Source organism: Oncorhynchus masou, chromosome 2 (genome assembly GCF_036934945.1).
Source record: "Oncorhynchus masou masou isolate Uvic2021 chromosome 2, UVic_Omas_1.1, whole genome shotgun sequence".
Lineage (NCBI taxonomy): Eukaryota > Metazoa > Chordata > Actinopteri > Salmoniformes > Salmonidae > Oncorhynchus > Oncorhynchus masou.
In genome coordinates this window covers 28,074,689-28,101,384 of record NC_088213.1, presented here as the reverse complement: position 1 = coordinate 28,101,384, position 26,696 = coordinate 28,074,689, and the positions used below count along the sequence as shown (strand labels likewise).

Below are 26,696 nucleotides of genomic sequence, written 5' to 3'. Positions count from 1 at the left end.
TCTCGACAGCAGGGCTCCCAGCTCACTGAAACGCCCCAGTAACGGGTGCACCCGGCCACTGGGGGAGGGAGGGAGGGGGGGAACCTTTCATCAGATAATTAAATGTCAGGAAAGAGACATGGAGAAATGGGTACAGATTATGTAAACACATTCAACACAGGTCATACTGTACAAGAATTTGTACAAAAACTCCTGTTGACTCTTCCTGTTTGATATGAATGCTAATGAGACAAATAAAAAGCACTATAAAAACCTTTAAAGCAAAAGTGGTAGACAGACAAAGTCACCCTTTCCTTGCTGTTCAACACCTGTCTCCTCTGGACCTCATCCCCATGCAAATCCTTCCTGTACAACACACAGCCCTGTACAAGACACAGACTCCTGCCACACACACAGGTAGTGGGATCTTCCAATCACGGTCATGCATTTTTCATGTGACCTTTTCAGATAGTCAGCAGAGATGATGGCTAGTGTGAGCTAGAGGGGCAGCCATAAATCAGCCTGAGGGGTCACCCAACACTGGCAGACAGAAAGGGAGAGACAGAGGCAAGGTCTTACGACACCACACCAACCTGACATATAACGTCTTCCACATCTCAGCACCTCAGACAATTGCGATCCCTCCGCATCTAACATCCACTAGTCTCCTCTCAATAGTCTTGTTGAAATAAAATAAAAGACCCCCATTGCGACAATAAAGATATAATATCAGTGGCCATCTCGATAAGGTCTCTCCCACTAACGGCTTAGCAAGGGGCGTTACCAAGCAGCCCTTGGGGTACTTGTGTTTATACACCCACTGACGCTTGAGAGACCAAAGGTTGAGTGCATCATCTCGCCCGCGCTGTCAGGCCAGGGCTTTTCCTTATCATGCTCTAGAAGTTTTCCATTCTTCGCTGCAGTCATTAATATGCTGTAAAATCTATAGCAAGGCATTCTCCACACCCACGTGCTTCACAGACCCGTCCACCCCCTCCCGGTCCCATCTCAACAGAGCAGTGCCCCCAGACAGAGCAACCATGCCTACTGTGTACCAACGCAGTATACAGTAAGACCTTATGTCAATATGCTGAGAATTTATGGCTTCTGCAGCTCATTGGTTTAAGACCGTTTTTATCAATCAGAACTCTTGATGCATTTCACTCCCTTCAGAGACTGAAGTTACATTGAGTATAACATGAAGTACAAAAGTTACATTGAGTATAACATGTAATAAAGTGTAGGAAAACTGAAGGGATATCATATTATCCATACATTGTTTCATGGACATAAAATCTCAAATGTACAAACCTTTGTAATCCCCCTAATTCAATTAAACTTGGTTACCATGGCAAACAACACAGTGTGTGGAGATATGATGCATTTAAACAAGTCAACTACCTGGATGAAATTAAATGTAAGGTTTAATCATAAACTTGGTTTGGTACAGATGGTGTCGTGTCAACTCTTCTAGCCTCCTCCACAAATCAGCAATAAGGCAGGCAGGCAAGGAGAGGAGGTGGATTAAGTAATGAAGAGACAAAGACCCTAACAAACTGTTCTTATAGTAGTTATGGCTAAAACGTGTTGAACTACAAAAGATTATGATAGAGCTTTCTTAGTAAGGGATTTTAATCTATGGGCTTTATTAATTGATAATTGCAAGAGATGAGACACTGACCAAGTGGGCAATTTCCTTATCATTAGTAACCATTTTCAGTTACTATATTTAAGATCCTGGTTATTTTTTTCTACACACCCTCAGCTATGCCGGTTGAACTCCCCAACACGCTGAGGAGGCTCCGATGCTCTGTTTCTGTGAGTCACAGGAGGATTTAAGAATATGCAAAACAGTTATAACGTTTTTTATTGATTAACTTCTTTATGTGGCTTAGACACATGGTTGGATATATAAATGCCTTATGTAAGGTGTTATATTATTAAACATGCCCCGTTTCAGAAGTGTGTGTGTGTGTGGTCCAAGTATAGGCTTATAATTGCTTTAGAGAACTGATCTATATGTAATTGTGCAACCCACAACATTGACATCATTCTTAACTTATAACTGAATAAAAGGTTGTTGTTGTTTTAAATGCCATCTCCCCTGGCCCACCTACAACATGTTAAATGATTGAAGAGAAGGCCACATTGGGGCATATGGTGGATTGAATGACCTTAAGTAATGCTGGACGATGCCCTGCCCTGCTGGGCAACCTTGTTTAAAAAAATAATGATGAACTGGTTATTGTTACAACCACTCTCCTTCACGTGCATGTGTCAAACTATGGCCAGTAGGGACACTCTTCCCTCTGGACAAGGTAGGCCCCAATGCCCCAGGGTGGTGACTGGGGTTACTGTCCTGCAAAGAGCGCCATTCGTCAGATGAGATGTTAACACTGAGGCTCTGACTGTCTGTAGTCACTACAACTTCCATGTCACATATCACATTAAAAGGTGTTTTGGGAACTGCTTCCATTTAAGTTCCATTAGGATCTTCAGGATGTGTGAAGATTGGCCATTAAACGGCAAAACTTCTGTCTTTCTTAATCAACACCCTGTTCCAATTTCTGTCAAGGTTCTCCACAAGTGCTCAGCTTGCATCTATTTTTGCTACTTGCCCCAGAAAATGTCCCCAGTTGTCCACAAATGTTATAAAGAAATCCCTTCCCCTATCTGTGTACTGTAGGCCCATCCTGGAAGTAAGTATTGGTGGTAGTATTGGTGCCCTGGAGCAGGACCTTAATATAGGAACAGAGCTTTGAGCTGCTGCAGTCTTCTTCATATGAGTGTCTGTCACCTGGTTATCTGGGTTTGAAGTAGAGCAGATAAGGGTTTGCCTACACATATTATGTTATTGTAAATAAGAATTTGTTCTTTACTGACTTGCCTAGTTAAATAAAGGTACAATTAAAAAATTATTAAAAATACTATTCCTCTGTTGGTTTGTTTAATCTTTTAAGCACTTCCTCTGACGGATGACACAGATGTACAGTACGGATGTACTGTGTAAAGATTGTGTCCTTTGTTTTCCATTTTCATGACTGTAACCTGAACACATTACACAAAAATTCCCTATTTTCAGCAGCACTTGAAAACACACATCCGCAGATGCCATTCCCCTCCCAACGCCCCATCTTGAGGTAAAAGTGCCAGGAGTCCTCACCGTTGAGTGCTAAGCGTGTGTGTGTGTGTCCAACGTGACGCGCTGCTTCTCCACAAATCAAGTCTGAAATATTCCCCAGTGCTGACCTGCTCAGCTCCTCTACCTGCGTCACTAAGGCCTAAGACAAGATGCTGATTGATTGCTTTCAGCAGGGGAGCAGTGATGAAAATATCTACAGGACATGAAAAAAGAACACACAAAGTACCACCGGCGAAAGATGCTTGTGTTTGGTTTGGAATGTGAACTTAAGCAACCTCAACTCTAGAAGTTTAAACTAAACTTAAAAATAAACAAATTTAGCATGAAGTGTTTAAGATGTAAGCCGAAGACTAAAGAGTTAGAGCTACGTAGATTCTCAGTAGAGTGCCACAACTAATGTCGTCTCCCCTTTCTTCTCCCTGGTAGGCCTGTTCACTAGATTTCACCCTAGGAGAGTGGAATGGTGTCTAAAGTAAACATGATATATCAGGTTACTTACTAAATGCTAATCACCCCATGCAAATCAATGACATGTAGACACCAATCACTAGTAATTTACTTTCTCTTTTTTTCCCCCAGATGTGGCTTTTGTCAATTTTCCACCTAAAAGTTGCACACACATAAAGCCCCCTGTACGTAAGTAATAGCAATAAGAAAGATATCGCTGGTAATAGACTAGTGCGTAGAATCTCCACAATATTGTCACATTCAGAATAGAGAATTAAGTCTCAACATTAGGGCCTGGACAATAACAGTATCAATACTCAGTGTCGTGGCAAGGAAACAAAACACAAAGCGGATTTACCTTCTTTAGGAAAACCGCCCTAACTTTGGAAACAAACAACATGATGTCATTCAGAGTTACATGTATTGATTTTTCAAGCTCAAGCACACACTATTTCACATACAGCAGGTTTATAAAGGACCAAAGACTTTGATCTGCTTCGCGTTTCCATTTTTGGCAAGGGAAAAAATATTGCGATTCTGGTATCGTCTCAGGCCTTCTTTCATTTTGATTTTGGCACAAATGAAAATGTGCAACTGATTTGCCCATTGCTTGATGTTTCAGCATTGTTTCAATGAAGAGTTCAGCGTTCGACTAGCCATGTGTGACATGTACGCACAGTTCCAAGCCTGATAGAGTTTGCTGCAGGCTTCATACCGTAGTAATACAGATGAAGCCTGAGTTGGAATCTGAAGCTAATTGAAGCTGGTTAGCTTTAGAAAACCCTGAGTCGATCCAGCTTCCTTCGTAGGATACCCCTCAGACCACTGCAACCAATGTGAAAGTTGTCAGGGCGTCTACTACGCTAGAAAATCGAACTCTTCCTCTGGGCACTAATCTAAGCAATTAAATAAGTGCAGATTCACATCGCTCTTCAATAGTTTGCATCAAGGCTGTACTTTTTGTAAGACAAAAGAGAAGTGAAATCAGTGAGGATAGAAATACGAGAGAGAGAAGAGAATGCTCTCCAGCCCTGTTGTGTGGAGGCATTACGTGGGCTGCAAGGGTCTTTTATACAGGCTTCCAATAATATTAGCTAATTGCTAGATTTCTCTGGCTTCTCTCAAATCGTGAGTGGGTGTGGATGGGTTTATAGCTGGGGTATATTGCTGCTGACAGAATGGCGTACTCTGATTCTCTCTCCCGTCACATCCCCCTCTCATAGGCACGTTGGTGTAGCAGACATTTCCCCCCCCCCCTGAGAGGTTTCCCTGGAATCTACGTAAAAGGATTCCTACCCACGCCATGGTCTTAGGAACATCTAATTTTCATCCTCCCTCATGCACTCTTGCTTGCTCTCGCACACACTCTCTCCCTCATTATTAAACACAGTGGCCCGGTGTCTCCCTCCTCTCTCTTCAAAGTTTGCTGGGCTCTCCTCTCTCTTTACCTCCCACTCACCACTGACGGAACCTCAGTGGGAGGCAGCATCTCCCTCACACTGGGGCCATGGGCCTCTATTCTGACAAATGAGACGCCAGGCCCACCAGCTAAGCGTGGGGGGACTGGGTTTAAGTCTCCCTGACACAATGGATGTGGATGGTTTGTGAAACGAGGGGCTTTAGCAGCAGTTACTAGGTGATTCATTATCTTTCAGGGTTTGAAGGTTGGCAGGGAGGTGGAGAGGGTTGGGAGCTGGGATGCAAAAGGCTGTATCATGATCTAGCTAACCTTCAATCTAAACTATGATCCATAAATTGTTGACTGTATAACTTTGAGGGAAAATAACCCACATAACAGCATTAACAATGCAAGCACATACCAATCACATTCGGCAGTAGAGATATTGTGAATCAGACTTCATTAGTGTCTATTCTGTTTTGTAGTCTCACTTCAAATAACTGCCTCTAAAGCATGTATATATTAATCATAATGTAAGCAGGTACAGTGAAATGAATTGCATTGTAGGTATCCTACACAATTTACAATGACTTTTATGTTACTGCATATTAAGATGTGTTAAATGGATCCTTTGGGATTTTGGCAATGAGACCCTTTATCTACTTTCCCAGTCAGATCAAGTCGTGTATACCATTTTTATTTATTTGTGTCTAACGTTAGCACAATTTGTAACTAGTTAGCAACTTCCTTCATACTGCACGCAGAGACATAAAAATATCCATAAGTTCATCTGACTCTGGGGAAGAAGAAAGGGCCTCGTTGCCAAAATCCCAAAGGATGCCCTTGATGTTCATTGACATTTCTACATGCAGATTACATTTGAAAACAAATGTATTTTGACTTGCAAATCTGTGAAATATGTGACTTAAGTACAATGTATACCAATATTATATATACCACTGTAATTATTATAAAAAAGGCAATCACCTGTATTCCTTGGCCAGCTGTTGAGCTAAGCTGAATGCTGTGGGGTCTCGGTCTAGGGCCACGACTGTCACCTCAGGAGATGCCCTCAGGATGGCTTTGGTGTGACCTCCACCTCCAAAAGTCATGTCCAGAACAACCTATGGACACAGACAATAGGTAGTCTGATGTCCAAGGACAGTGCTTTCAAAGGCCTTACAATGACAACCCTCTATCAATTAGCCTATACATGGTCTTAATTTCTAAGGTGATTGCTCAGATAATGATTAGTTAACATACCTCAATTCCTAATGCACTATTACACTATGAAAGACTAAATAATCATTAAATGTCCAATCATATAATTGCAATTATATTATATATTATTGCCATTGTATTAATTGCTATCATGCACTTAAACATAGTTGTGAACATTTGAAGAACCTTTTAACCAACCGTACTGTTTGAGTTTTTTAGTTGTCACAAAACACACAACAGCTTTCTCCATTCGCATCAAAAAGTAAATTGTTTAGTCATCCTTGCCCCTCTTGAAAGATCTTTGTCAACTCAGCCTGCCGTCCAAGCTACACCCCAGCCCCAAATTCCCTGGACGATCTAAGCTGCACCCACACATCACACAATATGTGTCCTGATAAATAAAAATGCCACTGAAAAATAAAAAGACTTACCCCCAATAGCACCTTGTGAAAAATGTACAATTAGTTTGACTGCCAATCTCTTTCTGGAGTTATAAGCTCAGCCCCTGCACATACTTTATCACGAGCCTTCTCGGGTCTCTACTCCTCCCGTTACGGGGTCTGAGACGCCGAAGCCTCTCACCATTAGCTCTGACAAATTGAAAACCCTAGTCATTGGCGACTCCATTACCCACAGTATCAGACTTCAAATGAATCATCCAGCGATCATAGACTGTTTACCAGGGGGCAGGGCTACCGACGTTAAGGCTAATCTGAAGATGGTGCTGGCTAAAGTATTAGTATTTGATGTATTTGTAATAATGACAATTACAACAATACTGAATGAACACTTAATATAATACATCAATAAAAATCAATTTAGGCTCAAATAAATCATGAAACATGTTCAATTTGGTTTAAATAATGGAAAAACAAAGTGTTGGAGAAGAAAGTAATAGTGCAATATGTGCCATGTAAAAAAGCTAACGTTTAAGTTCCTTGCTCAGAACATGAGAACATATGAAAGTTGGTGGTTCTTTTTAACATGAGACTTCAATATTCCCAGGTAAGAGGATTTAGGTTGTAGTTAATATAGTATTTATAGGACTATTTCGCTCTATACCATTTGTATTTCATATACCCTTGACTATTTGATGTTCTTATAGGCACTTTAGTATTGCCAGTGTAACAGTATAGCTTCCATCCCTCTCCTCGCCCCTACCTGGGCTCGACAACAGCCACCCTCGAAGCATCGTTACCCATCGCTCCACAAAATCCGCGGCCCATGCAGAGCAAGGGGAACAACCACTCCAAGTCTCAGAGCGAGTGACATTTGAAACGCTATTAGTGCACACCCCGCTAACTAGCTAGCCATTTCACATCGGTTACACCAGCCAGTTGATAGGCTTAAAGTAATAAACAGCTCAATGCTTGAAGCACAGTGACGAGCTGCTGGCAAAATGCACGAAAGTGCCATTTGAATGAATGCTTACGAGCCTGCTGGTGCCTACCATCGCTCAGTCAGACTGCTCTATCAAATCATAGACTTAATTATAACATAATAACACACAGAAATACGAGCTTTTGGTCATTAATATGGTCGAATCCGGAAACTATCATCTCGAAAACAAAACGTTTATTATTTCAGTGAAATACGGAAACGTTCCGCATTTTATCTAACAGATGGCATCCATAAGTCTAAATATTCCTGTTACATTGCACAAACCTTCAATGTTATGTCATAATTACGTAATATTCTGGCAAATTAGTTCGCAACGAGCTAGGCGGCCCAAACTGTTGCATATACTCTGACTCTGCGTGCAATGAACGCAAGGAAGTGACACAATTTCACCTGGTTAATATTGCCTGCTATCCTGTATTTCTTTTAGCTAAACATGCATGTTTAAAAATATATACTTCTGTGTATTGATTTTAAGAAAGGCATGGGTGTTTATGGTTAGGTACAGCCGTGCAACGATTGTGCTTTTTTCGCAAATGCGCTTTTGTTAAATCATCCCCCTGCGTTGCATCAATTATATGCAACGCAGGACACACTAGATAAACTAGTAATACCATCAACCATGTGTAGTTAACTCGTGATTATGATTGATTGATTGTTTTTTATAAAGATAAGTTTAATGCTAGATAGCAACTTAACTTGGCTTGTACTGCATTCGCGTAACAGGTAGGCTCCACGTGGAGTGCAATGAGAGGCAGGTGGTTAGCGCATTGGACTAGTTAACTGTAAGGTTGCAAGATTGAATCTTGGCCTGTTGAGGAGTGACGCACTCCATCCTAGCAGGAGGGGTGCTCTCATCTTATCTACGAACATAGACAGGGCTCTAACTCCCCTAGCTCCACAATGAGATGCAGGGTGCAGGCCAGGCAGCAGGCTGTTAGCCAGCCTGCCAGCTTAGTGGAGTCTGCCACTAGCACAGTCAGTGTAGTGAGCTCAGCTATCCCCATTGAGACCGTGTCGGTGCCTCGACCAAGGTTGGGCAAAACTAAACATGGCGCAATCTCACTGGAATAAAGACCTCCTCCATTCCTGCCATTATTGAAAGAGATTGTGATACATCTCAAAATAGGGCTCCTTAATGTTAGATCCCTCACTTCCAATGCAGTTCTAGTGAATGAACTAATCACTGATCATAATCTGGATGTGATTGGCCTGACTGAAACATGGCTTAAGCCTGATGAATTCACTGTGCTAAATGAGGCCTCCCCTCCTGGTTACACTAGTGACCATATCCCCCGCGCATCCCGCAGAGGTGTTGCTAACATTTACAATAGCACATTTCAATTTACAAAAAAAGTTTAATCTTTTGAGCTTATAGTCATGAAATCTATGCAGCCTACTCAATCACTTTTTATAGCTACGGTTTACAGGCCTCATGGGCCATATACAGCATATCTCACTGAGTTCCCTGAATTCCTATAGGACCTTGTAGTCATGGCAGATAATATTCTAATTTTTGGTGACTTTAATATTCACATGGACCCACTCCAAAAGGCTTTCAGAGCCATCATCGACTCAGTGGGTTTTGTTCAACATGTCTCCGGACCTACTCACTGCCACAGTCATACTCTGGACCTAGTTTTGTCCCGTGGAATAAATGTTGTGGATCTTAATGTTATCCCTCATAATCCTGGACTATCGGACCACCATTTTATTACATTTGCAATCGCAACAAATAATCTGCTCAGACCCCCAACCAAGGATCATCAAAAGTTGTGTTGTAAATTCTTGGACAACCCAAAGAATCATAGATGCCCTTCCAGACTCCCTCCACTTACCCAAGGACGTCAGAGTACAAAACTCAGTTAACCACCTAACTGAGGAACTCTAAAAACAAAAAACATTTGTCATAAGAAACTAACTCCCTGGTATACAGAAAATTACCCGAGCACTAAAGCAAGCTTCCAGAAAATAGAAACAGAAATGGCGGTACACCAAACTGGAAGTCTTCCGACTAGCTTGGAAAGACGTACCGTGCAGTATTGAAGAGCCCTCACTGCTGCTCGATCATCCTATTTTTCCAACTTAATTTAGGAAAATAACAATCCACCCAAAAAATGTATACTGTCGCAAAGCTAACTAAAAATCAGCATTCCCCAAGAAAGGATGGCTTTCACTTAAGCAGTGATAAATTCATGAAATTCTTTGAGGAAAATATAATATAAATATACATTTCGGACTCCTCTTTAAATCTGCGTATTCCTCTAAAGCTCAGTTGTCCTGAGTCTGCACAACTCCACCAGGACCTAGGATCAAGGGAGACAATCACGTTTTTTAGTATTTTATCTCGACACATTAATGGAAATAATCATGGCCTCTAAACCTTCAAGCTGCATACTGGACCCTATTCCAACTAAACTACTGAGAGAGCTGCTTACTGTGCTTGGCCCTCCTATGTTGAACATAATAAACGGCTCTCTAGCCACCGGGTGTGTACCAAACTCACTAAAAGTGGCAGTAATAAAGCCTATCTTGAAAAAGCCAAACCTTGACCCAGAAAATATAAAAAACTATTGGCCTATATCAAGTCTCACATTACTCTCAACATTTTTAGAAAAAGCTGTTGCGCAGCAACTCACTGCCTTCCTGAAGACAAACAATGTATACAAAACGTTTCAGTCTAGTTTTAGACCCCATCATAATGGCGTCAGACCGAGGCTCTGCATCTGTCCTCGTGCTCCTAGACCTTAGTGCTGCTTTTGATACCATCGATCACAACATTCTTTTGGAGAGATTGGAAACCCAAATTGGTCGACACAGACAAGTTCTGGCCTGGTTTAGATCTTCTCTGTCGGAAAGATATGTTTGTGAATGGTTGGTCCTCGGACAAATCAACTGTAAATGTCGGTGTTCCTCAAGGCTCCGTTTTAGGACCACTATTTTCACTATACATTTTACCGAATGATGTCATTCGGAAACACAATGTAAACTTTCACTGCTATGCGGATGACACACAGCTGTACATTTCGATGAAACATGGTGAAGCCCCAAAATTGCTCTCCCTGGAAGGCTGTGTTTCAGACATAAGGAAGTGGATGGCGGCAAATGTTCTACTTTTAAACTCGGACAAAGCAAATGCATACATTCTTTTGCCACTGTTAGGTTAGGCTACTGCAATGCTCTACTTTCTGGCTAAAGCACTAAATAAACTTCAGTTAGTGCTAAACACGGCTGCTAAAATCTTGACAAGAACCAAAAAATTTGATCATATTACTCCAGCGCTAGCCTCTACACAGGCTTCCGGTCAAGGCAAGAGCTGATTTCAAGGTTTTACTGCTAACCTACAAAGCATTACATGGGCTTGCTTCTACCTATCTTTCTGATTTGGTCCTGCCGTACATACCTACACGTATGCTACGGTGTCGTGGCAGAATCAGAATTCTTTAGGTAACATTTATAAATAAGATGTTTTCTTAATATTTATAAGCATGCTTATGTGGGAAAAGCTACTTGGGGCCCAGAGAGGGGTGAGGTCGGGTTAGTCTTATCTGTGAATGTGTCTGTAAACTATTCCTAAACCATGTGAAGGGATGGTGTGATTAACCTCTTGAAACTCTGGGGGCGCTATTTCATTTTTGGATGAAAAACGTTCCCGTTTTAAACAAGATATTTTGTCACAAAAAGATGCTCGACTATGCATATAATTGGAAAGAAAACACTCTGACGTTTCCAGAACTGCAAAGATATTCTCTGTGCGTGCCCTAGAACGGGAGCTACAGGCAAAACCAAGATGAAACGGCATCCAGGAAACCAGCAGGATTTTTGAGGCTCCGTTTTCCATTGTCTCCTTATATGGCTGTGAATGTGAGAGGAATGAGCCTGCCCTTTCTGTCATTTCCCCAAGGTGTCTGCAGCATTGTGACGTATTTGTAGGCATATCATTGGAAGATTGACCATAAGAGACTACATTTTCCAGGTGTCCGCCCGGTGTCCTCCGTCGAAATTGGTGTGTCTTTTTCAGCTGCTGGTATTTTTCCATGCAATTCTGAGGGGGAAGCAGGCTTCCACAAACTGCATATCAATGAAGAGATATGTGAAAAAACACCTTGAGGATTGATTCCAAACAACGTTTGCCATGTTTCGGTCGATATTATGGAGTTAATTCGGAAAAAGTTTGATGTTGTAGGTGACTGAATTTTCGGTTCGTTTCGGTAGCCAAATGTGATGTACAAAACAGAGCGATTTCTCCTACACAAAGATTCTTTCAGGAAAAACTGAACATTTGCTATGTAACTGAGAGTCTCCTCATTGAAAACATCCGAAGCTCTTCAAAGGTAAATTATTTTATTTATTTGGTTATCTGGTTTTTGTGAAAATGTTGCTACTCAAAATGCTAAGCTAGCTTTGCATACTCTTACACAAATTAGTGAATTGCTATGGTTCAAAAGCATATTTTGAAAATCTGAGATGACAGTGTTGTTAAGAAAAGGCTAAGCTTGAGAGCAGGCGCATTATTTTCATTTTATTTGCGATTTTCAGAAATCGTTAACGTTGCGTTATGCTAATGAGCCTGAGGCTTTATTCACAATCCCGGATCCGGGATGGGGAGTTTCAAGAGTTAAGCCATTTTGCCACAACTTTGGAAGTATGCTTGGGGTCATGGTCCATTTGGAAGACCCATTTGCGATCAAGCTTTAAGTTCCTGACTTATGTCTTGAGGTGTTGCTTCAATATATACACATAATTTTCCATCCTCATGATAGCATCTATTTTGTGAAGTGCACCAGTCTCTCCTTCAGCAAAGAACCCCCACAACATGATGATGCCACCCCCGTGCTTCATGTTTGGGATGGTGTTCTTCAACTTGTAAGCCTCCCCCTTTTTCCTCCAAACATAACAATGACCAAACAGTTCTATTTTTGTTTCATCAGACCAGAGGACATTTCTCCAAGAAGTATGGTCTTTGTCCCCATGTGCAGTTGCAAACCAAAGTCTGGCTGTTTTATGGTGGTTTTGGAGCTGTGGCTTCTTCCTTGCTGAGCGGCCTTTCTGGTTATGTCGATATCGGACTCGTTTTACTGTGGATATACATACTTTTGTACCTGTTTCCTCAATCTTCTTCACATGGTCCTTTGCTGTTGTTCTGGGATTGATTTGTGCTTTTCGCACCAAAGTACGCTCTTCTCTAGGAGACAGAACATGTTTCCTTCCTGAGCGGTATGTCAGCTGCATGGTCCCATGGTGTTTATACTTGCGTACTGTTGTTTGTAAAGATGAACGTGGTACCTTCAGGCGTTTGGAAATTGCTGCCAAGGATGAACCAGACTTGTGGAGGTCTACAATTTTTGGCTGATTTCTTTTGAATTTCCCACGACGTCAAGCAGAGAGGCACTGAGTTTGAAGGTAGGCCTTGAAATACATCCACAGGTACACCTCCAATTGACTCAAATTATGTCAATTAGCTTCTAAAGCTTCTAAAGTCATGACATAATTTTCTGGAATTTATTGTTTAAATGCACAATCAACTTGGTGTATATAGACTTCTGACCCACTGGAATTGTGATACAGTTAAATAATCTGTCTGTGAACAATTGTTGGACAAATTACTTGTGTCATGCACAAAGTATGTGTCCTAACCGACTTTCCAAAACTATACTTTGTTAACAAGAAATGTATGGAGTGGTTGAAAAACTAGTTTTAATGACTCCAACCTAAGTGTATGTAAACTTCTGACTTCAACTGTACATACAGTGCCTTGCGAAAGTATTCGGCCCCCTTGAACTTTGCGACCTTTTGCCACATTTCAGGCTTCAAACATAAAGATATAAAACTGTATTTTTTTGTGAAGAATCAACAACAAGTGGAACACAATCATGAAGTGGAACGACATTTATTGGATATTTCAAACTTTTTTAACAAATCAAAAACTGAAAAATTGGGCGTGCAAAATTATTCAGCCCCTTTACTTTCAGTGCAGCAAACTCTCTCCAGAAGTTCAGTGAGGATCTCTGAATGATCCAATGTTGACCTAAATGACTAATGATGATAAATACAATCCACCGGTGTGTAATCAAGTCTCCGTATAAATGCACCTGCACTGTGATAGTCTCAGAGGTCTGTGAAAAGCGCAGAGAGCATCATGAAGAACAAGGAACACACCAGGCAGGTCCGAGATACTGTTGTGAAGAAGTTTAAAGACGGATTTGGATACAAAACAATTTCCCAAGCTTTAAACATCCCAAGGAGCACTGTGCAAGCGATAATTTTGAAATGGAAATTGAAACAGAAATCGTTAACGTTGCGTTATGCTAATGAGCCTGAGGCTTTATTCACGATCCCAGATCCGGGACGGGGAGTATCAAGATTAATGGGGAACCAGTTAGGTGGCTCCACAATGTCTGTGTGCCAGTCACATCTCTCTGTAAGCTTGTCCAGGAGGGGGTGTATTTGATATATGCCATTGGATGAGGTAATGTTTTCGGTTCTAAGTGGTACCAAGAACAAGATAAGAGCTTTCGTTTAGGAGACCAAACTGAACGATAATTTATAGCTAATTCTATAAATTATGGGATACTCCTTTTTCTGGTAAAAGGTTATTTCCTAAGATCTGTTATTCGTCATGTGAGTTTTGATTGGTGTGTCTTGGTAATAAATGATACTAAGGACTGTTTTGTAAGCACTCTCAGAGAATACATTTATAGACACCGAATTGATCTGAGAGTCACAGAGCTATGGTGAAGCTCATATAATTAAAAATTGACTTTATGATAACTCTGTCTTGTGTGTGGTTTGCTCTCTCATGATTTGGTAATACAGGAAATTTCCACAACAACGGTCACAAGACACAGGCCTCCTTAATGTCCCTAGAATTTCTAAGCAAACAGCTGGAGGCAGGGCTTTCTCCTATAGAGCTCCATTTTTATGGAATGGTCTGCCTATCCATGTGAGAGGCGCAGACACGGTCTCAACATTTAAGTCTTATTGAAGACTCATCTCTTCAGTAGGTCCTATGATTGAGTGTAGTCTGGCCCAGGAGTGTGAAGGGGAACGGAAAGGCACTGGAGTAACGAACCGCCCTTGATGTCCCTGCCTGGCCAGTTCCCCTCTCTCCACTGGGATTCTCTGCCTCTAACCCGATTACTGGGGCTGAGTCACTGGCTTACTGGTGCTCTTCATTGCCATCCCTAGGAGGGGTGCATCACTTGAGTGGATTGAGTCACTGACGTGATCTTCCTTTCCGGGTTGGCGGCCCCCTTTGGGTTGTGCCGTGGCGGATATCTCTGTGGGCTATACTCAACCTTGTCTCAGGATGGTAAGTTGGTGGTTGAAGATATCCCTCTAGTGGTGTGGGGGCTGTGCTTTGGCAAAGTCGGTGGGGTTATATCCTGCCTGTTTGGCCCAGTCCGGGGATATCGTTGGACGGGGGCCACAGTGTCTCCCGACCCCTCCTGTCTCAGCCTCCAGCATTTATGCTGCAGTAGTTTGTGTGTCTGGGGGCTAGGCTGGGGTATTTCTCCTGTCTTATCCGGTGTGAATTTAAGAATTTTCTCTCTCTCTCTCTCTCTCTCTCTCTCTCTCCCTCCCTCCCTCCCGCCCTCCGCTCCAGTTTCAACTGTTCTGGCTGCGGCTCCGGAACCCTGACCTGTTCACCGGATGTGCTACCTGTCCCAGACCTGCTGTTTTCAACTCCCCAGAGACAGCAGGAGCGGTACAGATATTCTGAATGATCGGCTATGAGAAGCTAACTGACATTTACTCCTGAGGTACCTGTTGCACCCTTGACAACCACTGTGATTATTATTACTTGACCCTGCTGGTCATCTATGAACATTTGAACATCTTGGCCATGTTCTGTTATAATCTCCACTCCGCACAGCCAGAAGAGGACTGGCCACTCCTCATAGCCTGGTTCCTCTCTAGGTTTCTTCCTAGGTTTTGGCCTTTCTGGGAGTTTTCCTAGCCATCGTGCTTCTACAACTGCATTGCTTGCTGTTTGGGGTTTTCGGCTGGATTTCTGTACAGAATTTTGTGACATCAGCTGATGTAAGAAGGGCTTTATAAATACATTTGATTGATTGATCACTCGCTGCATCATCACTGTGAATGGGGATTGTGGAAAATGGCTGTCTGTGAAAGAGCATTCAAATAAACAAATGGTAAAATGGTTGAACATAGTAAATAATATTGATGACATTTGTCAAAAGTATTTGTCTGAGAAAATCACTACATAGTTTTGTAGAAATTACCCATTGATTATTTTCTGAGAAAATCACTACATAGCTGTTTCTCCACTACCTAGCCGTCTCTCTCTTTTACTTCAGTGGTTTGTAAAATAATTGAGTCATCCAGACATCTTTTAAAAACACCTACAGAGTTGTTCTCTTCCAGTGAACAAAACACAATGAGCATAAACAAGTTAAGATTTACTTGTTAATCAAGGTAATTTGCTTATAGATCAGTCTATGTAAAGTCAATTCACTCCCCAACTGTTTTGGCTCACAGCAACGGTTTCCAGCTTGAATTGAAGACTCTTGGGTATCGGGTTACATATCCACATCCATTGGAGGCTGGGAAGTCCCGCCTAAACTTTCATTCGCTGGTCAGACTGTCGGTACATTTTTGGTGTAAGGATAGGTCGCACCCTCATATGCAGCACAGAGTTGGAAAACTAAGAACCTTCTATATAGATAGCATCTAGTTGTTCTACGATAAACAAATGGTTTTATAAATTATATATTTTTTAAATGAACAATTTGTAGACAGTCATAATTCATACTTCATTACAGCAGGACAACAAGTATAGGAGACGAAAGCTGAGATCTTACATTCGTAGAGTCACTAACCAACTCTGTGAGATGTACAGGAGGGGAGGAAATAATGAATCAAGGCAGTACTGCAGGAAATAAGGATACTTTTCCAACCCACTAGTTATATGATTAATTATTACAGTAAAAAGGCAGCTGAACTCTTACAGGATGTAATTTATTAAGTTTATAGTAAATATACAGTACAAGTCAAAAGTTTGGAAACCTACTCATTCAAGAGTCATGTAGTAATCATGTAGTAACCACAAAATTGTTACACAAATCAAAATATATATTAGATTTTAGATTCTTGAAAGTAGCCACCCTTTGCCTTGATGACAGCTTTGCACACTCTTGGCATTCTCTTAACCAGCTTCATGAAGTAGTCACCTGGAATGCATTTCAATTAACAGGTGTGCCTTGTTAAAAGTTCATTTGTGGAATTTCTTTCTTTCTTAATTCTTCTGAGCCAATCAGTTGTGTTGTAACAAGGTAGGGTTGGTATACAGTGAAAGAACCGACGCTGGAGTCGAGAGGTATGGGGAGTAGAACATTTAAATGAGGAACTGACAAAGAACAAGACAGGAACTGCGTCAGCACACGGGTACACAATTACAATCAACAATCAATGCAGCAGCAGGTAACAGAGATGGGGAACTGACAAATATAAGGGAGGTAATAAAACCGGTGATTGAGTCCCGGTGAGTCCAATAATACACTGATGCGAGTGACGGGGAAAGGCAGGTGTGTGTACTGATGGTGGCAGGAGTGCATAATGCTGGGGAGCGTGGCATCTTCGAGCTCCAAGGAGAGGGAGCAGGCACAGGCATTACAGTACCCACCCCCCCACCACAAGCCTGATGGGCCGGCCGAGGAACGGGCGCTGGACAAGCCAGCTGGGTATGAAATCTCGACAAAGCGGCAGAGGCGTGAGAGCCTGACGATCCGGCTGAGGCATGAAGGCCTGTCGATCGCGCTGAGGTGTGGGAGCCCGATGATCCAGCGGAGGCGTAGCAGCCTGACGAGCTGGCTGGGCTTCATACGAAGCACTCCCTGATGCTTCGTATGAAGGCTTCTGCATTGATTGTCTTATGTCCTTGTGCTGACACTGTTCCTGTCTTGTTTTATGTCTGTTCCTGATTGAATGTTTGACTCCGCGTACCTGCTTCTCATCCCCGGCGTTGGTCCTTACAGAATGCAGAAGCCTTCATACAAAGCATCGGGGAGTGCTGATGTTCCAGTTGTTGGTAACATCCACATTTGAGATTTTTGGTTCCAACCACCGTATCTTTGTGAGACGCAGAGTAGGTGAACGGATGATCTCCGCAAGTGCGATTCCCATCACTTAAGGAGAGTGATGGAGTGCTGCTTCTGATGACCTGGCCTCCACAATCACCCGACCTCAACCCAATTGAGATGGTTTGGGATGAGTTGGACCGCAGAGTGAAGGAGAGAATGCCAAGAGTGTGCAAAGCTGTCATCAAGGCAATGGGTGGCTACTTTGAAAAATATATTTTGATTTGTTTAACACTTGTTTGGTTACTACATGATTCCATATGTGATGTGTTATTTCATAGTTCTGATGTCTTCACTATTATTTTACAATGTAGAAAATAGTCAAAATAAAGAATAAGTAGGAGTGAGTTGGTGTCCAAACTTTTGACTGGGACTGTATATGTTTTACACCCCTCAAAAATATCTCTCTACATTTTGGAAAGGAAACAATTTGCCAACTTTTGTGTCTTATTTGGGACAGAAGACTAAGGTTGTCGGCAAAGTCTGGGTGAGCGACCATAAAATTCTAGTCTTGTCACCTCTAACTGGTTCAGACATGATCCACTCCATTGCCATAAGGAAGAACAGGGGGGCAGGGGTTGACCAGGGGGTTAAATGTCACTAGGTATGTTTTTTTATTTGATCCTGTCACAGAGACAGAGCTTTTCCCTGTCAGGACATGCTTGCCTTTTTTGTGTGGCTGTCGAACAGAAGGTGGGGGCCAAGTTATCCACACAGATTCTGTGACAAAATGTTACTTGACTGCCTTTCCATTCATTTTCTTTTTCTACTATAAAGAATGTTATGTAAAAATGATTGAGGGTGTGCACAAATGCCCAATTACAGAGCGGCCTACAGTACAATTATCTACATTGCACTTGCATCCAATTACAGCAGCTGTGGTCATATTGTTATGCTCCCAGTGTAATGGGGCATGGCTTTGGAAAAAAAGGATGATGGAAGAAAGAAAACAGCAAGCATCACATTTTTTGATTAGACCACAAATCATTTTGAATAGAATTTGTTTTGATAACAGTTTGTGTAGATTCTTACCAACGTATTCAGCTCATCTGGATGAGGTGGTTCATGGTGGTTTTGTGAAGAGTAACTTTGCCTGAAGAGTGTATGGCTAGGCTTTAGCTCAGCGAGATAACAGTCTTGTGGCATGCGAGACAGTCGGGTTTGAACCTATTTGTTGACATTGGTGCCATGCCTCAGATCGGTCTTTGCAAGAAGATCCTCAAAAGTGGGTAAAGTTGAATAAAGATGGTTTGGTAAGACATGCTTGTGCATTGCCTGAGAGTTGAGGACTTGTGATACATCCCGAGCTAATGACTACGATTCAGCTCAGTGAGCTAACACAGTCTTGTGGTGTGCAGGAAACCCGGGTTCGAACTCAGTCGGTCACATGTACATAACCATAATTATTCAGTAAACACAAAGTTTAGCCATACTGTACTTTCAATATCTTTTTTTTTCTTTCTGTGCCTTTACAACCATATGCCTATTTATTTTGGGTTGGAAGGGAAATTGTTCTCAGCGTCTCTTAACAGTGGATGCTCCCTAACCATTGCATTTTTTAAGAAAGTGAAAGGAAAACATTGCAGTCAAGTTGTCTGTGGCTTATGACTTCTGCCTTTTGTCACATTGCATCAACAAAAAGGGCTTTTTGGTGGCCAACAGATGGAAAATGACAATGGGAAATGTCTTCCGTTCCCCACAGAAACATTAAACATGCCGATCGATAGTGACGTCGGAGGTGGGGTGTGTGCGTGCATGTGAGAGAAGAGGTGATCAATGGCGTTTCCCTCTCCCATCTCCAATCTAAAGCACAGCAGCAGATGGGGAGGAGGTGTGGGCTAGTGGGATGAGTCACACGCATAATGAACTCGCCTGTTGTGCCATTCAATACAAAAAAAAGAAAAAAAACAACAAAAATACAAACTGCAAAGTCTGCTGGCCTTTAACCAACATGTTAAATAAGACAACATCTTATAGCACAATAGGAACTGTGAAATGACACACACAGACATTATCATACACAATCTACACACGCCTTCTTTAGTTGTATTATTTGTATATTGTTGTATTTAACATTTGTGTGTGACTGTTCTCGTCGTGTTTTGGTTTGTTTTTGTGTGGACCCCAGGAAGAATAGTTGCTGCTTCTGCAAAAGCTAATGGGGATCCGAATAAACCAAACGTTTCAAAACCAAAAGGGTAAGTATATGATACCTAAACAAAAATTCACAAATTCTACAGCACAACGCCAGAGTCATGTCTTAAGTGTAAAACTAACATTATAATCTGTGGTTCGAGCCCTGAATGCTGATTGGCTGACAGCCGTGGTATATCAAACCGTATACCACGGGTATGACAAAACATTTTTTTTTCACTGCTCTAATTACATTGGTAACCAGTTTATAATAGCAGTAAGGCACCTCAGGGATTTGTGGTATATGGCCAATATACCACAGCTCTGTGCTGTATCCAAGCACTCTGCGTTGCGTCGTGCTTAAGAACAGCTCTTGGCTGTGGTATATTGGTCATATACCACACCCCATCAGGCCTTATTGCATAAAAATCCAAAAGTTATGGGCGGAATTAGAAAGTTGGCGGTCAGAAGTATTACAATGTAAATGGACTTTTAATCTGTTTGTCTGCATATGTCAAGACATGGCATTTGAGGGTGCAGTAAGATACCCAATGGGTTGGGCAATACTTTCATCAATCATCTTGAAAAAACATGTACTTAAAAACTGGAAATCAGCCAATCCTGCATCATTAACACAATGGAAAGGTCAAATGCTCTATTATCTACATTTTTTAAGTGTGTGAGCGATGGAGAGAAACAAAATGGTGCCGTTTGAGGCCATGTGGCGGAGAGTGATACGGGCGCATGAGCAGGTGGGTCTGGGCAGGGTGATGTTGTGGATGTTTGTGTGAGTTTGTATGTTGTCGTTTGTAAATTGATGTTTTGTATTGTTAAAAATAAAATCGTACAACAACAAAAAATGGAAAACCAGTCTTCTATTGGGGCAAGCAGGGGATCCAATCTCATCAACTCTACCTCAGCTCAGCTCAAGCCTCCTAAATCTTTACAACTGTGGCCATAGAAGCAACAATGCTGATCCTGCCTAGGTGATGTGGATTGCTAAAGTAGTAAGTCGAATGTGATAATAAACAGTGTAGGCTTACTAGGCTATGTGGCAGCACTGGAATCAGAGGTAGATAAGGAGGAATCCACCTATGAGCATCAACTAATATTATTTTTTTTAATGCCTAATACAGTACTAACCTGAAGCTAGTAAACCTGTTAATGTAATCGCAGCACAACCCACTCCAGTCTAGACAATCCTCATGATGTCTCCTAGCCCAGTCTAGGATAACAAGGACTGCCTCTGGGCATGAACAGATAATCTATTACATTTTTAATCCATGCTTTAGATGTATGATGGGAAGATCACCACCACCATGACTGCTCATTGAGGATTAGGCGTGTGAACACATGGGACCTTTCAAGCTTCGGGCACCAAATACACCCCACAGTCCAATTTTTGGGGGAATGATAAAACGTTTTCAGTGTACACTACATCGACTAAAACCAAATATACACTACGTAGAAAATAAAATTGACCTATATATTTTTTAACAAGATCCTCTTTGAGAACTATCGACCACCAACAACAAAAAAGGCACAGTCAAGGAGAATCAAAAATGTATACATTCAGGAGTATTTTTATCATGGCAGGATTTGGTTATGTTTGAGTTTCTCAGATAGCATAAGCCAGTCCAAAATGTGTAGAATTTCAGGAAACTGGATTTTAAAACTGCAATTATTTCTCCATGCTCCTTTGCAAAATTTGTAGAATTTCAAAAAAATTGGCTTAAAAAAAGCAACATTTTGTCTCTGTGGCCAAGAAAGTGCCGCAAAAAAGTCTGGTCGGCGGTGCACCAATGGCCAAGCCCATTGTCACCCCCCACATACTTAAGCCCCATTTTGATCCAGAAAAAAACCCTGCCTATGTGTTAAACCTCATGTGACAAATGGAAATATATCCTACTACGGGAAGGAGCATGCAATGCAACAAGTCTACCAGATCCAGCAGTGTCATTGGAGGGTATTTTCATTTGTTTACCCACAACTCTCCTCCTGTGATGTATTTTTAGAGCACGACGTCTGTTTTGAAAAAAAAGAGAAAAAGCCTCAAATAAGAATGCCTTGTGTAACATCTACAGAGGCCATCATTTTATGTGATCCTTCCCCTTTAAACAACCTGCCATCTCGGCAACCAGACGGACCAAACAACTCCCTGAAGGATTTGGCTATAATGGGCTTGGCATTTGCAATGACGATTGACACTGAAGTTGGATCAAATCATTCGCATACATACAGAGGGGTGTCTGTAGTGCTCTAGCCAAGTCTGCCTGGACCAAGACATCCTGGATCAGGCAGGAGGGGAAAGATATAAAGAAGCTGATTCAACTGCGTGATCATTACACAGCTGCACCTAGTGATGGGGCCAATAAAAGGCCACTCTAAAATGTGCAGTTTTGTCACACAACACAATGCCACAGATGTCTCAAGTTTTGAGAGAGCGTGCAATTGGCATGCTGACTGCAGGAATGGCTACCAGAGCTGTTGCCAGATAAAATTATGTTATTTTCTCTACCATAAGCTGCTTTCAATGTCGTTTTAGGGAAATTGGAAGTCTGTCCAACCGGCCTCACAAACACAGACCACGTGCGTGGCATAGTGTAAGTGAGCAGATTGCTGATGTCAACGTTGTGAACAGAGTTCCCTATGGTGGTGGTGGGGTTATAGTATAGGCAAGCATAATCTACAGACAACACAATTGCATTTTATTGATGGCAATTTGAATGCACAGAGATACCGTGACAAGATCCTGAGGCCCATTGTCATGCCTTTCATTCAGGATGATAATGCACAACCCCATGTTGCAAGGATCGGACACAATTCTGTGAAGCTGAAAATGTCCCAATTCTTCCATGGCCTGCATACTCACAAGACATGTCCCCCTTTGAGCATGTTTGGGATGCACTGGATCGACATGTACGACAACATGTTCCAGTTCCCACCAATATCCAGCAACTTCGCACAGCCATTGAAGAGGAGTGGGACACCGTTCCACAGGCCACAAGCAACCGCCTGATCAACTCTATGCGAAGGAGACGTGTCAAACTGCATGAGGCAAATGGTGGTCACACCAGATACTGACTGGTTTTCTGATCCATGCCCCTACCTTTTTTAAAGGTATCTGTGACCAACAGATGCATATCTGTATTCCTAGTCATGTGAAATCCATAGATAAAGGCCCAATGACTGATTTCCTTATATGAACTGCAACTCAGTAACAATTTTGAAATTGTTGTGAGTTTATATTTTTGTTCAGTATACTTTAAAATGACTAAAACCAAATCAAAATGTGTAGAAATTATAATGGACCTACATTTAAACAGTTTCTTGACTGTCCAGCTCACTAATAATCACCAGAATTAAAGCTGCACAGTCGAAGAGTATAGAAATGTTCAAAAACTATGCAAGCTTTGACGGCGAGGAAATATAACCAATATTCAGTGCGGCACCCCCAAAGACCCCGGTTAAAGATTGAAGACGGCCACCGAGACAAAATCAGTTTGACACCCCTGTCTTAGATGAACATATGTTAATGATGAGGTTGTAATCTGATTTGACAAGGCAGGAGGAAAGGTAAAGCAATCATAACAGGTGAGACATAAATCTTGAACCTCAGCCTTGTGAATGATCATCAATATACAGTTGCATGCATGTCCACTAATTAAGGGATGTAATATCTGCCTTTTCCAGCAGAGGGAACAGGAGAGTCAGGAGCGCACCAAGTGTCGCAGTTGGGCATTGAACCTACAAGGCAGTGGTAGTTTGCAGGGCAGTTGGGCATTGAAACTACAAGGCAGTGGTAGTTTTTAGGGTAGTTGGGAATTGAAACTACAAGGCATTGGGTACTGTAGCTTGCAGAGCAGTTGGGCATTGAAACTACAAGGCATTGGTACTGTAGCTTGCAGGGCAGTTGGGCACAGTCACCTCACTGCATTCCTCTAAACACCTTCTATGCTCAACATCCTAACAGAAACAGGGGAGAAAAGTTAGATACTTCTAAAGGGTAAAGTTACACAATAGCCTATATGAAAATCCTTCAGTGATGCCCTTGCATTTTATAAAATGTTTTTACATATTGAGTTCATTAGTGATTTAGTTCATGCAGACATATGACAGTCTGGCTATATGGAAAAAAAGGCCACATCTCGATAATCTCCCTCTTCAGTTCATTAGGAAAAGGGGACAGGAACCTGAGAGATGGCAGAGGACTCACGAAAATCCTACTTGTGACTCCCCAGCCCGGGTCAGTTACAGTGAGGATCTAAAATGTCATTGAGGGGAGTTTTTAAATATCTTGTTACACTAACAGACAGACCATTAGGGAGACCGATCCACTGGTACAGGATCGCTTTCTTTGTCGCATCTGTTGCCATGACAGGGATGGGGGAGTGGGTTTGCATTTCCCCCGTCACTCAAAGTTCAGAGCAAGATTAAGTATACATAAATTTGTCAATCTTGTGATGGAGTGTTTGTATTTTATGTAGGGCACTCAGTGTCTTCAATGGCTAATAAAGGTGCAGAATGTGATGGGGGTGAGGGCAGTTGTCATCGACTGGATGGCTTTATGGTTGAGAAGCAAAGTGTCTCCTGTATAGCCATTGCCCATGGATTCACTCAATTGCACGGAAGGCAGGCGGCCAACTGGCACTTACTGGTTAAGGCTATTAAAAAGCTGTAAAGAACTGTTAAACATCTACATTTACACTGAATATTGAAGACTGGTGATAAAATCTTGGAATAAGGTCCATGTGCTTTACAGAAGAAGATGTTTTGGTTATTAGGGTCAACATTTCCCTCATCACAGACACGTGCAGATCTCACAAAAGACAAAAACATCTTCGTGCTAAATCAGTATTTCTCGCTGCACACCTGTTCAGGAATTATAATAAGTCTGGGCCGAACACAGGGAGGGAATAAAACATCATACTGAAACAAAGATGTACAGTATCTGGACAAGCCAATTGGCAGGTAGCCTGGCAGGTATGGGCCAGTAACCAAAAGGTTGCTGGATCGAATCCCAGAACCAACAAGGTAAAAATCGGTTGTTTTGCCCCTGAGCAAGGCAGTTAACCCCCAACAACAACTGCACCCTGGGCTGCAATGAAGTAGATGTCGATTAAGGCAGCACGCCGTAACTTTCTGATACAGGAGGGCTGGGTTAAATGCAGAAGACACATTTCAGTTGAATGCATTCAGTTGTACAACTGACTAGGTATCCCACTTTCCCTTTACTTTAAACCAAGTTCTGTTGCTCCAAGTGCACATATAATTTACAACTTAGCACAGTGAAACAGAGTTCACACTTCATTTAAAATAGGTCTGCTTCAGAACAGGCAAGCCAGAGTCACGCTGAAGAACTTGCACTAATATACAGTATGGACATTTGTAGCACAAGATGTATCAGTATTTCACATTATTAATCAAAGTCAGACTCATTCCCACTAGGATAACTTACTATATACAAACATGTCACAGAAACTCTTAACGGAATCCAATACAAACCAAGTGGAAGTTTAAAATGTTACAGAAAAGAAATAGCAAGCTACATCAGAAAACAAATAATTGTCTAGGCATCATACACCAAGGCTTGAACAGCAGCAACACAAAAGGCAAATGAGAGGTGAATATCTCACGGACAAGAAAACTTCTAGCAATTACTCTGTCAAGACTGAGGTTATTATGTTGATCGGCTTCATTGCTGTTTGTGGCCAAGACACATGTGGTCTCTTGCCTCAACTGTCTCTACAGGCTTTGAATAGACCTACCTGAAAAACTTCCCTCTATGTGTATGTGTGTGTGTGTGTGTGTGTGTGTGTGTGTGTGTGTGTGAAAATGAGATGGCAAGAGGGCCGTCTTCGACTACCTTGCTGTATGTATAGGTAATCTCCCTTTTGTTAATGGAATGCAGTAGAGTTACAACAAATACACATATTCTTTGTCCATTCAAACCTCTAGAGATTTTAAGTAAAGATATATTTTGGAGAAAGCTTTTAAGCTAGCAAGGACAAGACAGAACTGCATGAGCCAAAACATTTGTTACTATAACCACCCTGTCTGAGTAGGTTTAGGGAATATTTCCTAAACAAATGAAAACATTAGCAGCTGAATTCCATCAGGAAAAAGATTCAGAGGCCCAGAGCACACAGTCTTTAGGACCCTACCATAACCCCTCTGTGGAGAGTCCGGCCAAGGGCTGCCATATTAGAGATCTGACCCATCCTAACCTCGGAACCCATTAGCACATCTCTCACCAGGTAGCTAGCTAACTCTATCTTCATAATTTATATGAATGTCTGTTACGAGAGATTAGACCATCACGATGTTCACAAAATCGTAACTGCCTTTTGTAGACCAAGACAGATTTTTCAGTCCAACAAGTCAGCATGTAAAAAAAACAATTTCATGCAAATCAATTGCAAAACTACAATAACATATATTTTTATAAAAACAAGTTTGATTTTTTTGTGATTTTCCCGAAATGTATTTAAACCGATAATCACTGAGGCTTCTACCTTCAGTTTATACATCTTATACACATTTTACAGACAATCTATTTTACAATAGTTATTTAGTTTGTTTTTACTCCTTCCTCTATTTCTGATGTCTATCCAGTTTGATTTCTATTTGTAACTGTGCTATTTCACAAACGTTCTGAAGCTATATACATTTGACAGACCCCGTATGTTTTACATGGTTTATCTTGCCATTAGTTCCACCCTTCAGCTCCATTCAACCTCTCCCATCGATCTCTCAACATCATCCATTTTGGATTTCTATTTGCCATATATTTTTCAACTGTGCAGTGATGCTTCACAAAAGTATTGAACCTTTCTATTTGCATGGCTTCTACAGATTGTAAATTAAAAATATATTA

The 26,696-nt window shown here is 41.7% G+C and overlaps 1 protein-coding gene across 3 annotated transcripts in view; it reads right to left on the bottom strand.

Moving 5' to 3' along the window:
* Positions 1 to 26,696, bottom strand: part of LOC135558014 (12S rRNA N4-methylcytidine methyltransferase-like) — a 62,666-nt gene that overhangs the window by 17,423 nt on the left and 18,547 nt on the right. For all 3 annotated transcript variants that reach the window (XM_064991793.1, XM_064991801.1, XM_064991784.1), the window contains exons 3-4: positions 5,955 to 6,091; positions 1 to 58 (exon numbers count right to left, since the gene is read on the bottom strand). The exon at positions 1 to 58 is cut by the window's left edge and continues 134 nt beyond it. In XM_064991793.1, the coding sequence (XP_064847865.1) occupies positions 1 to 58; positions 5,955 to 6,091 (195 nt within the window). The remainder of the gene's footprint in view (positions 59 to 5,954; positions 6,092 to 26,696) is intronic.